The sequence below is a fragment of the Octopus bimaculoides genome, chromosome 5 (assembly GCF_046866305.1).
Source record: "Octopus bimaculoides isolate indiv1 chromosome 5, ASM4686630v1, whole genome shotgun sequence".
NCBI lineage: Eukaryota > Metazoa > Mollusca > Cephalopoda > Octopoda > Octopodidae > Octopus > Octopus bimaculoides.
In genome coordinates, this window is record NC_142932.1 from 49796096 (window position 1) to 49808595 (window position 12500).

At 36.9% G+C, this 12500-nt stretch overlaps 2 protein-coding genes across 4 annotated transcripts in view; one reads left to right on the plus strand and one right to left on the minus strand.

Moving 5' to 3' along the window:
* LOC106869255 (AP-5 complex subunit zeta-1) overlaps window positions 1-5110 on the minus strand; it is a 77560-nt gene extending 72450 nt beyond the window's left edge. Inside the window, exon 1 of one of the 3 annotated variants that reach the window (XM_089352221.1) lies at window positions 4986-5110. In XM_089352221.1, the coding sequence (XP_089208347.1) occupies window positions 4986-5026 (41 nt within the window). In that variant the 5' untranslated portion in view covers window positions 5027-5110. The remainder of the gene's footprint in view (window positions 1-4985) is intronic. The other 2 variants (XM_089352223.1, XM_089352222.1) reach the window with 2 other exon arrangements.
* An 8-nt stretch (window positions 5111-5118) lies between these two features.
* Window positions 5119-12500, plus strand: part of LOC106880245 (dynein intermediate chain 3, ciliary) — a 70220-nt gene continuing 62838 nt past the window's right edge. The window contains exon 1 of the mRNA XM_052967807.2: window positions 5119-5194. The gene's annotated coding sequence lies outside the window, so the exon portion shown is untranslated. The remainder of the gene's footprint in view (window positions 5195-12500) is intronic.

The following is a 12500-nucleotide window of genomic DNA, read 5'->3' on the forward strand; positions in this document are numbered from 1 at the left end:
GGCAGTGCCCCAGTATGGTCACAGTCTAATGATTGAAACAAGTAAAAGAAAAGATTAAAGATTAAAGGCATAGGATCAGCTGTACAGTAAGTAGCTTGCTTACCAACCATATGGTTCTGGGTTCAGTTCCACTGCATGGCACCTTGGGCAAGTGTCTTCTTCTATAGCCTCGGGCTGATCAGAGCCTTGTGAGTGGATTTGGTAGACAGAAACTGAGAGAAGCTCATCGTGTGTATATATATGTGTGTGTGTGTGTGTGTGTGTGTGTGTGTGTGTGTGTGTGTGTGTGTGTGTGTGTGTGTCTCCTCTATAATAAGACACCTGTGCTTTGTCCCTCTATCATACTTTAGCCTTTCAACACCTGGCATAAAGCCACCTGCCCCTCCCAAACACTCCCCACATTTATAGTTTCAAGATGGGGGGGGGGGGTCTTTTTTTTTCCTGTTCTTTTTCTATCTTGAAGTTACTTGGGTGACCTTACCAGTTCCAGTGGCACAATAAGAGCATCCAGTACCCTGTGTGAAGTAGTTGGTGTTAAGAAGGACGTCCAGCCATCGAAACCATGCCAAAGCTGACATTGGTGTGTGATGCAGCCCTGTGACTCGATAGATTCTGGAAAACTTTCCAACCCATACAAGCATGAGAAACGAATATTAATAATGATGATGGTCATGATGACGATGGGGATGATGAGGGTACATTTAAATGAATGAATCCCAATGTGTGATTAGGAATCAACTTCAATGTATGACTGCATGAAGAAGTTTATGTGAGAGCTGCTGCAGTCAATCATCACAGAGTGGAGTCAAAGCTAAAGAAAGAGCTGACTGCATCAAAATTTGAACTCAGCACATAAAGACAGAAGCTAAACACAGTAAGGCACAAGTTATTTCTGTCTTTCCACAATGTAAGAGTTCTACAGAGATAGCTTTTACTGAGGTTCTCTCTGTGGATACAGGCCATGGGGTTGGTGGTGTTGATGGTTGTAATAGTGGTAGTAGTAGTAACAGCAACCATATTTGATTAGCTGCTGCTAGTCAGTGACATGTGAGTGAGATTAGTTGTCAGATGATATCAATTTCCTGGGGGGTGGGGCAAGGCAGGGCAATGACATATAACACTAACAGTTGTATACATATACACACACACACACACACATATATATATATATATATATATATATATATATATATATATATATATATATATATATATATATATATATATATATGTCGGTGTGGAATATTACTAGTCCATGCTTACACAGTTTGCTAACATATATATATATATATATATATCATCATCATCATCATTTAACACTCGTTGTCCATGCTGGTATGGGTTGGATGGTTTGACCAGGGCTGGCAAGCTGGAAGGCTGCACCAGACACCTATCTGATTTGGCATGGTTTCTATGGCTGGATGCCCTTCCTAACACCAACCACTCCAAAAGTGTATTGGGTGCTTTTACATGCCACTGGTACTGGTGCCATTTGTGTGACAGCAGTATCTGCCATGACTGTGATTTTACTTGGCTTGATGGCTCTTCTCAAGCACGACATAATGCCAAATGGACTTAGTCATTCGTCATTGACCCATGTGACCCAACACTTGTAGCTTATATATATATATATATATATATATATATATATATATATATATATATATACACACACACACACAAACACTCATACATAGGATAAATAAAATACAGTAAGGTCTCACAAATATAATGTAGTGAATGAATTGAAAAAAAATTGATTAGCTAAGATGATCCATGTAATTAATGGATAAAACCTCCCTCTAAAGAAGTTTAAAATCTAAAAACAACATAATCTTCACCATCATATTCTGTCATTTGATATTGGTAACAATTTGATAGTTTCATGTCACAATATTTTATATATGGGTAGCATTATGATATTAGTAGGCTATAAATCACTCTAAAAGTGCTTAAAATCTGAAAGAAAAAAAAAGGGAAAAAGCAAGGGAGATTATTTTAATAAGATCAATTAGCTAAAAGATTTAGAAGATACACCAAATGTACCATAATAGTGGAATTAGTCTAATTGCACATCTTCAGCAAAGCATATTCAACTGGTAAAACTATGAGTGCTCAATATATTTGTATTAGTAAGCAGAAGAAATACCTACAGTTATTTTTCCCTTACCCATCCTGTTGCATCAATAACTGGTATTGTTATATTCCCTCACTTTGTATATGCAAGCACACACACACACACACGCACATACAACAGGCTTCTTTAAGTTTCTGTCAACCAAATCCACTCACAAGGCTTTGCTTGGCATGGGGTGGAAGACACTTGCCCAACGTGCCCCACAAGGGGACTGAACCCGAAACCATGTGGTTGGGAAACGAACTTCTAACCACACAACCACACATGTATGTATATAAACTAATAAATATATTTATATATTTACATATATATCTTTTATTTGTACTTGCTTCAGTCAGTTGATTGTGGCCATGCTGGGGCACTGCCTTGAAGAATTTTAAGCCAAATGAATCGACTTCGGTAATTTTTTTTTTAAGCCTGGTACATATTATTCTATTGGGCTTTTTTGCCAAACTGTTACAAGGACGTAAACAAACCAATACCGCCAAACGATGGCGGGGGACAAACACAGATACAATGACACTCACACGTAGATATTGGAAGATTTTCTGTATTTTCCATCAGATCTCATTAGATTTACCTCCCTTGCTTTTTTTTTTTTTAGAATATAAACGCTTTTGGTGGAGGGTCTTATCTACAAAATCTATGGCTAATCTCTCAGTTAAACGAAATGTTTTAACTCACTATTATTACACATGTGAAACTCCATCATATTCTCGGACTGTGGTCCAGCTGAGCAGAGGCCGTGTTATATAACTTCATGTTGTTTAGCTTCAGAGTAGCCCTGAATGGAAATTCGGCGGACGTCAGCAGTAGGCGGCCCACATAAGTTGGAATTTCTACGTTTTGACGGGGGGTTTTCAGATATCATTTCTTCATGGTGCTCTTGGAAATGATCTGGAGCATCTTTTTAACAAAGAGAAAAACATTTTTCGAAACGGAAAATGTCTTTTTTTACCCTTCCTTCTCATCGTCCTCTCTCACGACTTATTTTGGTGGCACTACGCACTTAAAACTATAGGAGAAGCCTTTTCGGGGTGGGGGCGGGGATTATATTTTCAGCCGAAAAGGTTTGTGATTAAAGGGAGATTTGGCTGTTGTTTCTAGCATATCCAATGACAGGTAAGGTTCAGGGTTGAGAAAAATCATCAATTTTCAAAAAAATATTTGCTAGTAGTATAAATGAGTTTATGGTATTAATCGAAAAACGGCAGACGGTTGTTAAAAAAAAAAAAAATTCCGAAATTTTTTTTTGTTAAAAAGGTGTTCCAGATCATTCCCAAGAGTACTATGAGAAAAAAAATGTGAAAAATCCCAGTCAAAAAGGAAAAATTCCAACTTATGTGGACCATTTATTATCGCTGACGTCCGCAGGGTATTCTTACGATGGACGGCATTTCAATAGTGAATATCTTGCCTTTATTATTATTTTTTTCCAGGTTCAGGGTACCTAGGATTACATTACCTAATGCATTCTTCTCTTTTCTTTTCTTTTTTTTTTTGCAATACGGTAGGGCAAAATTTTGTAATTTGGCTGCCATTTCTAGCAAGTCGAACGATAACATAGAAGAAGCTTCTAAGGTCCGAAAAACACCACTGAGATATTAAAAGGCTAAAAGACCACGGCATAGTCCCAGATTCATTGCATTATGTAAATGAGAGATAATTCTCACACACACCAAGAATACAAGCGCCAGGATCTATCTGAAGTAACATTATCACATGATCTGGTGCCAATCCCTTCAAACTAAGATTGCGTGTGGTATCAATCCTTCAAACTAAGACTGCGACACAAAATTTGGATCCAGACAAAAGAGATTATTTCATTTATACATCGCATTAGTTACAGAGAAGACAGAGGAGTTGGGGGATGAAAAGCATGCTTAGCATGCATATGAGACAGAAAACTGTTCAAAATGTGTGAAAAGTGAGTGTCGTATTTAGGTTTTGTATACAGTATGTTTAGAGATTGAATGTTTACGTATATATATATCCCAACAGATGATATTTAGAGAATGTAAATATAGTAATGCGTTCAACACTTTAGATGGTGCAGTGTACACACACACACACACACATATATATATATATATATATATATATATATAGGCATACACCTTAGCCGATGCAGTGACAGTGGAATTTGAACTCAGAACGAAATGCCACTATGCATTTTGCTCGGCGTGATAACGGTTTTGCCAGCTCGCCACCTTAGGATTTACATGTATTGGGCTAAATCAAAGTATTTTAAATAATAATAATAATAATGAATCACATCGCATCCGTGCGGTACGGCCGGCTATGCGATGCTAATATATGTATCGTTTGTAGAAAACATAAATAAGAAAAGAGGAAACACCCTCTAAAGGCAGGAAGTATTAAAAATAGAGAAAGCCGGTTTATGGGATTACCTTTAGATTTCCCTTGCCCCCCCTCCATATTTTAAAGATCTCATGGACCAACAGGTTTTAGGAGTCTGACGATACGCCATAAAGCTAAACCTTTGGTATATATGGAGAGAGAGAGAGAGAGAGAGACAGTGGTCGGGGAGAAACAGAGGCGATGATATAGAAAGTAGAATGATAAAATGACAGCGAAAGCTATTTAAAAAGGGTATTTTAGATGAATAGAAAGAGTATGTGAGAAGCATATGCAAAAATAAAATGTAATATGTAAAACGCAATGATTCCGTTGGATGTACATATACGCGAATGAACGAATAAAATAATTGATGTAACATTTCATCTTATAGGTAAAGAAAAATTTAGAGACAAATAAAACAGCAAAATAGGAAAGTAAAATATAAGTTGAATTTATGAAAACAAAAAGAATAAAACGGACATATTACCTGACTTGAGCTAAAACAGCATCAACCATAGCCAGTGCCATGGCTGGGAACGAATTAAAAGTACATCACAAACATGTTATGAATCATTAGCATAAATAACACACATACGCATGTGCATCCACAACTTCCTTAGCAACGTACTAGTTATTCTTGGCAACGTCAATGGCGAGGTCTCCCAGCTCTCAGAAAGTTGATATTTACAAACAGTGGTTAGTGGTTCATATATAATTTGTTTCTTCTGGTCAAACTTATAGGGAGCGATGATAGAAAAGATTGTTTGTGATGATGCTAGTGGTAATGATGGTATTTTGAAGGGGTTCTTTGGTGGTGTTTTTCGTTCAGTAGCACTACGTCCAAGACAACAAATGAAACAGACCTATAATCAAAGATGTTCCGACGTGCCCATTCTATATCTTATTCCGACATTGTGTATCTAAGACTACAATATCTAAAGTGACCTTCCTTTCTAAAGTCAGTGGTGTTGTGATTTCAGTGAGATTTGGCTGCTATTTCTAGCAGGCAGAGGTTAACGCATGGGTAATAAATGTTTGTAAATGTATGTATGTATATATGTATGTTTGTATGTATGTATGTATGCATAGAAACACATACGTGCATGCATACACACATGTATGTATGTATCTCTCTCTCTCTCTCTCTCTCTATATATATATATATATATATATATATACATATATATGTATATATATATGTATGTATATATATATATATATATATATATATATATATATATATATATATATATATATATATATAATAGTGTACATTTAAACACAAGAGAAATTATGTATAACAGGCAATTGTCTGTTATAGATAATTTCTCTTGTGATTACATTACACTATTTTGTATTGAATAATATGTCGTCTATTGACTTTTTATACATGCTAGGCCACTGGTAGTGAAATTTGTAAAAATATTTGGAAAAATATATCTAAGTATATATATATATATATATATGCTCCGTTGGATGTGTAATGTCAATGTGAATACCCGTCAGAGTGTAAGTATCTTGAGAGAAAAGCTGAACATTAGAAGCATCAGTTGTGGCGTGCAAGAGAGACGATTGCGCTGGTATGGACATGTGGTGAGAATGGAGGAGGATAGCTGCGTGAAAAAGTGCCACACCCTAACAGTTGAGGGAACCCGTGGAAGAGGTAGGCCCAGGAAGACCTGGGCTGAGGTGGTGAGGCAAGACCTTCGTACATTGGGCCTCACCGAGGCGATGACTACGGACCGAGACCTTTGGAAATGGGCTGTGCGTGAGAAGACCCGGCAAGCCAAGTAAGATCGTTGCCAGTGCCCCTGGACTGGTTCTTGTGCGGGTGGCACATGAGATGCACCATTTTGAGCGTGGCCGTTGCCAGTACTGCCTGACTGGCTCCTGTAGGATTTTCGAGCGAGATCGTTGCCAGTGCCCCTGGACTGGCTTGTGCGGGTGGCACATAAAAGACACCATTTCGAGCGTGGCCGTTTTCGTGCGGGTGACACGTAAAAGCACCCACTACACTCTCTGAGTGGTTGGCGTTAGGAAGGGCATCCAGCTGTAGAAACTCTGCCAAATCAGACTGGAGCCTGGTGTTGCCATCCGGTTTCACCAGTCCTCAGTCAAATCGTCCAACCCATGCTAGCATGGAAAGCGGACGTTAAACGATGATGATGATGATGATGATGATATATATATAAGACGCACTCAGCACATTTATTAGGAGTTACATATACTGGTTTCAAACATTGACTCAAGGGTAGTAATTTGTGGGGAGACCCGAGTGTTCGAATGAGACTTATTTTATAGACACCAAAAGGGACGGGAAGCAAAGTTGGCCTCAGCAGAATTTGAACTCAGCAGAATATAAAGACAGACAAAATGCCACTAAGCATTTTGATCAGCATGCTAACAATGTTGCCAGCTTGCCATCTTGGGAGTTATATATACATTGGACTAAATCAAACTATTTTAAATAATAATGATAATAATATATATGTGTGTGTGTGTGTGTATATATATATATATATATATATATACTCCTTTACTTGTTTCAGTCATTTGACTGTAGCCATGCTGGAGCACCGCCTTTAGTCGAGGAAATTGACCCTCAGGACTTATTCTTTGTAAGCCTAGTACTTATTCTATCGGTCTCCTTTGCTGAACCGCTAGATTACAGCGTTGGTTGCCAAGCGATGTTGGGGGGGGGGGGCAAACACACAAACACATACACATATATATACATATACATATGTACGATGGGCTTCTTTCAGTTTCCATCTACCAAATCCACTCACAAGGCTTTGGTCAGCCCGAGGCTATAGTAGAAGACACTCACCCAAGGTGCCACGTAGTGGAAATGAACCCGGAACTATGTGGTTGGTAAGCAAGCTACTTACCACACACCCACTCCTGCGCCTATATATATATATATATATATATATATATACACACACACATATATATATATATATATATATATATATATATATATATATATATATATATATGTATATATATATATATATATATATATATATATATATATATATATATATATATGGAGGCGCAATGGCCCAGTGGTTAGGGCAGTGGACTCGCAGGCATAGGATCGTGGTTTCGATTCCAGACCAGGCGTTGTGAGTGTTTATTGAGCGAAAGCACCTAAAGCTCCACAAGGCACCGGCAGGGGGTGGTGGTGAACCCTGCTGTACCCTTTCACCACAACTTTCTCTCACTCTTACTTCCTGTTTCTGTTGAGCCTGTAATTCAAAGGGTCAGCCTTGTCACACTGTGTCACGCTGAATATCCCTGAGAACTACGTTAAGGGTACACGTGTCTGTGGAGTGCTCAGCCACTTGCACGTTAATTTCACGAGCAGGCTGTTCCGTTGATCGGATCAACTGGAACCCTTGTCGTCGTAACCGACGGAGTGCCAACAACAAATGTATGTATATATATATATATATATATATATATATATATATATATATATATATATACATACATAATTAATTTTCTCTGTCATTTGTACTCTGTGTAAGTTGGACCTATACTTAAAAATTCATCACCTGAATGTCTCCACTTTTTGCTGTCTCTCATTTCGCATGTTTTGTATTTCATACCCAAACTATTATATTTAAAATATTTAATATATTTAGTATAATTAATGTATCTGATTTGTTTATCTGCATAATTGCCTCTATATCTGCTCAACTTGATCTCTCTTACAGCCATCTTTTACTGTGCAGAATCAATACTCAGTAAAGAGCACTACTAAATATCTTCTATACTGAGAATCTCTGGATCTCATCTGTGGACTGTGTGTGTATATATATATATATATATGTGTGTGTGTGTGTGTGTATATATGCATAGGTATGTGTTTGTGTGTATGTGTATGTGCTCTTTAGGCATGCCATAGTTTCTGTGGTTCAAACCAGGACTACTTTCAAACTATTATTCTTTTGTTCTTTTATATGTTTCAGTCGTTTGATTGTGGCCATGCTGGAGCACCACTTTTAGTCGAACAAATTGACCCCAGGACTTATTCTTTGTAAGCCTAGTACTTATTGTATAAGTCGTTTTTGACAAACCGCTAAGCTACGGGGATGTAAACACACCAACAAGCGATGATGTGGGGGGGGGCACACACACACACGCACTCACACACACACACACACACACACACACACACACACATGTATATATATATATATATATATATATATATGATGAGCTTCTTTCAGTTTCCGCCTACCAAATCCACTCACAAGGCTTTGGTTGGCCGGAGGCTATAGTAGAAGACACTTGCCCAAAGTCATAGATACATAGTTATAGGGGCTGGTATGAAGAACTTTTACAACCTTAATTTTCTTTATGTGTAATGTGCTTTCTATAATAAGATTCTAAACTTTGAAAACTATAAACTTTTATAAGTTATATAGCAAATACTGAATCCCAGATCCATGTGTGTCTGCCTGTGAGTGTGAGTGTATGTGTGTGCGTGTATGTTTTATAAGTGTGTGTATGTCTGCATGAATGTGTGCATCTAACCCTAATCCTAATCCTAACCCTAACCATCTAACCCTAACCCTAACAAGATGATAGGTTTGCTACCATAAATTTATGGATTTGATGTCTGGAACAAAAGGCATGTTGTGGACTTGAGTAAGGTACTTCATCTCACATTACTCAAAAGCCCTCAGCTGAAAATAAGTAATAGTTGAGTACTGGTGCAATTCCCTCTCTCTCTCTCTCTCTCTCTCTCTCTCTCTCTCTCTCTCTCATTCTCTCTCTTTCTCCCTTCAGCTGTCACACCCTTGAATCTCTGCTGGTTCAAGGAGATGTGTATATCTGCATGCAGCTACATAGGCACCTTAAAACAATTATTAAAAGCACTGTATATGCTATCAGATCATACCTGATTGTGAAGGAAGTGACAGATATGGATATCTGTCTGTCTTTTTGTCTGTCTGCCTTCCTGCCTGTCAGTCTGTCTGTTTGCCTGCTTACCTTCCTTGGTGCCTGTCTGTTTGTGTGTTTGTATGTATGCATGTATGTATGTATGTATGTATGTATGTATGTGTATATGTACATATGTATGTTTATATGTATGTGTATACGTACATATGTATGTATGTATCTATGTATGTCAATGCATGCATGTATGTGTGTTTGTGTGAATATATATAAATTGTAATAATGTAAGACAAATTATTTCAGCCTTTCCACAACATTAAACTACATCCTTTGTTAGAATTTCACTGAGATAGCTTTCAATGAGGTTCTCTCTGTGGAAACAAGATATTTTGAAATCATTTAATATGTAAGTTTCAAGTATGTGCTTAATATATAATAGGAAATACGTCCGTTATGCAAGACATATATTGAAATATTTTAACTGAGGAAGGTCTTGTGTAATAGAGGCATGTCGTATTACATATTATACAAACCTGAAACTTGCATACTAAATGATTTCAAAATACCAATATTTGGTTTGACTTCATTATTACAACTTAAATGACTCAATGCTAAGACAAAATAGCCAGCCTAGACTTCACTTACACAGACACTCTAACAATGATGTAGAGTAGTTTGTTGTATTTGACTCAAGTTGAAAATTCTGGTACCATGCGTTGCTTCACAGCATAACACAATATCACAATATATATATACAGGTGCAGGCATGGCTGTGTGGTAAGAAGCTTGCTTCCCAACCACAAGGTTCTGGGTTCAGTCTTCATTGGGGAAATGTCTTCTACTATAGTCTTGCACTGACTAAAGCCTTGTGAGTGGATATGATAGACGGAAACTGAAAGAAGTCCATCATATATATATATATATATATATATATATATATATATATATATGTATATATTTGTGTGTGTCTGTGTTTGTTCCCCCACCATCACTTAACAACCAATGGTGGTGTGTTTATGTTCCTGTAACTTAGTGGTTCAGCAAAAGAGGCCTACAGAATAAGTACTAGGCTTACAAAGAATAGGTTCAGGGGTCAATTTCTTCAACTAAAACCCTTTAAGGCGATGCTTCAGCATGACCGCAGTTAAATGACTGAAACAAGTAAAAGAATTTAAAAAAAAAAAAAATATATATATATATATATATATATATATATATATATATATATATATAAGGCGTAGGAGTGGCTCTGTGGTAAGTAGCTTGCTTACCAACCACATGGTACCGGGTTCAGTCCCACCTTGGGCAAGTGTCTTCTACTATAGCCTTGGGCCGACCAAAGCCTTGTGAGTGAATTTGGTTTGGTAGACGGAAACTGAAAGAAGCCCGTCATATATATATATATATATATATATATATATATATATATATATGTATATATATATATATATATATATATATGTATATATATATATATATATATATATATATATATATATATATATATATATATATATATATATATACAGATATATATATAGATATATAGATATATGTATGTTTGTGTGTGTCTGTGTTTGTCCCCCTCAACATCACTTGACAACTGATGCTGATGTGTTTACATCCCTGTAACTTAGTGGTTTGGCAAAGGAGACCGATAGAATAAGTACTAGGCATATAAAGAATAAGTCCTGGGGTCGATTTGCTCAACTAAAGGCAGTGCTCCAGCGTGGCCACAATCAAATGACTGAAACAAGTAAAAGAGTAAAAGCGTATATATATATATATATATATATATATATATATATATAAACGTGTGTGTGTGTGTGTGAGTATGTTTGTGTGTGTGGTCTGAACACTAAGTATCTGGACTGTTGCCATAGTAATGAAACTAAAGCATGCAGAATTTTAATGTGCACTAAGTTTTAATATTCTAGTTCACTTTTACTGTTTACAGCAGTACTTGGAAGGAAGGTGTGTAGCATGTGATCATCATATTGACCATGACTGAGAAAGTTGAACAAAGAACCTGCATCAAATTTTGCCGAAAGCTTGGCGATACCTGCAGAGTTTTCAAAATGCTTTCATCGTCCTCAACACAATCAAAGAGATCTTGTGCAACTGAAATTCAAATGTCTTTTTGAGTTTTGGCACAAACTTGGCAGATATGCGTCTCATACCCAAACCTTCACTGATAATGAACTGAACTCAACCATAACTAATCTGCACATCCTCTGATAACTCATGGATGGTGATTCAGTGATTTCCCCTCACAGCTGCATGCACATCTGTGATGTTTTTCTTAGTTCTGCTGGTTATACGTCTCCCAGAATGTTTGTCAGTATCAACATTTTTGCAGCCATCTTCGAAACATCTGAACCACTCGGACACTTGTGTGCGATTCACACACTCCTCTCTATACACTTTCTGCAACTTTGGGTAGGCCTCTGAGCAGGTATCGCGATCACAACTTTCTCTATCATAGCCAATGCAATGATCACATGCTGTACACCTTCCTTCCAAGCACTGCTGTAAACAGTGGAAGTGAGCTAGAACATTAAAACTTAGTGTGCATGCACAGCAGATTTCAAGGTCAATCTGTGCCAAACAGCTTCACTCTGCATCCTTTAGCCTTGTTACTATGGCAACAGTCCGGATACTTATTGATCAGGCCATGTATATTTGTATATATATATATATATATATATATATATATAATACAAATAATAAATGAGTATATGCATATATATGTACGTGTATGTACATACCTACATCTACCTGTATATATAGATGCATATCTGGGTACAGGACGTTGCAAACAAAACGTAGACAAAATATAATAAACGGAGTACAGAAAACACACAGGCCACATAGAGAACATTTCCTTCATCAGCTGCCACCATTCTAACACTGGCGTTTCGATATCTTGTCTGTAGTTCATATATCTGAAAAAAAGAAGCACACTATGAAGCATTAGAGCAGAATATATATATATATATATATATATATATATATATATATATATATATATATCAGAATGGGAGATTGGAAAAAAATTTTTGATGTTATTTATTCACCATTACTTAGC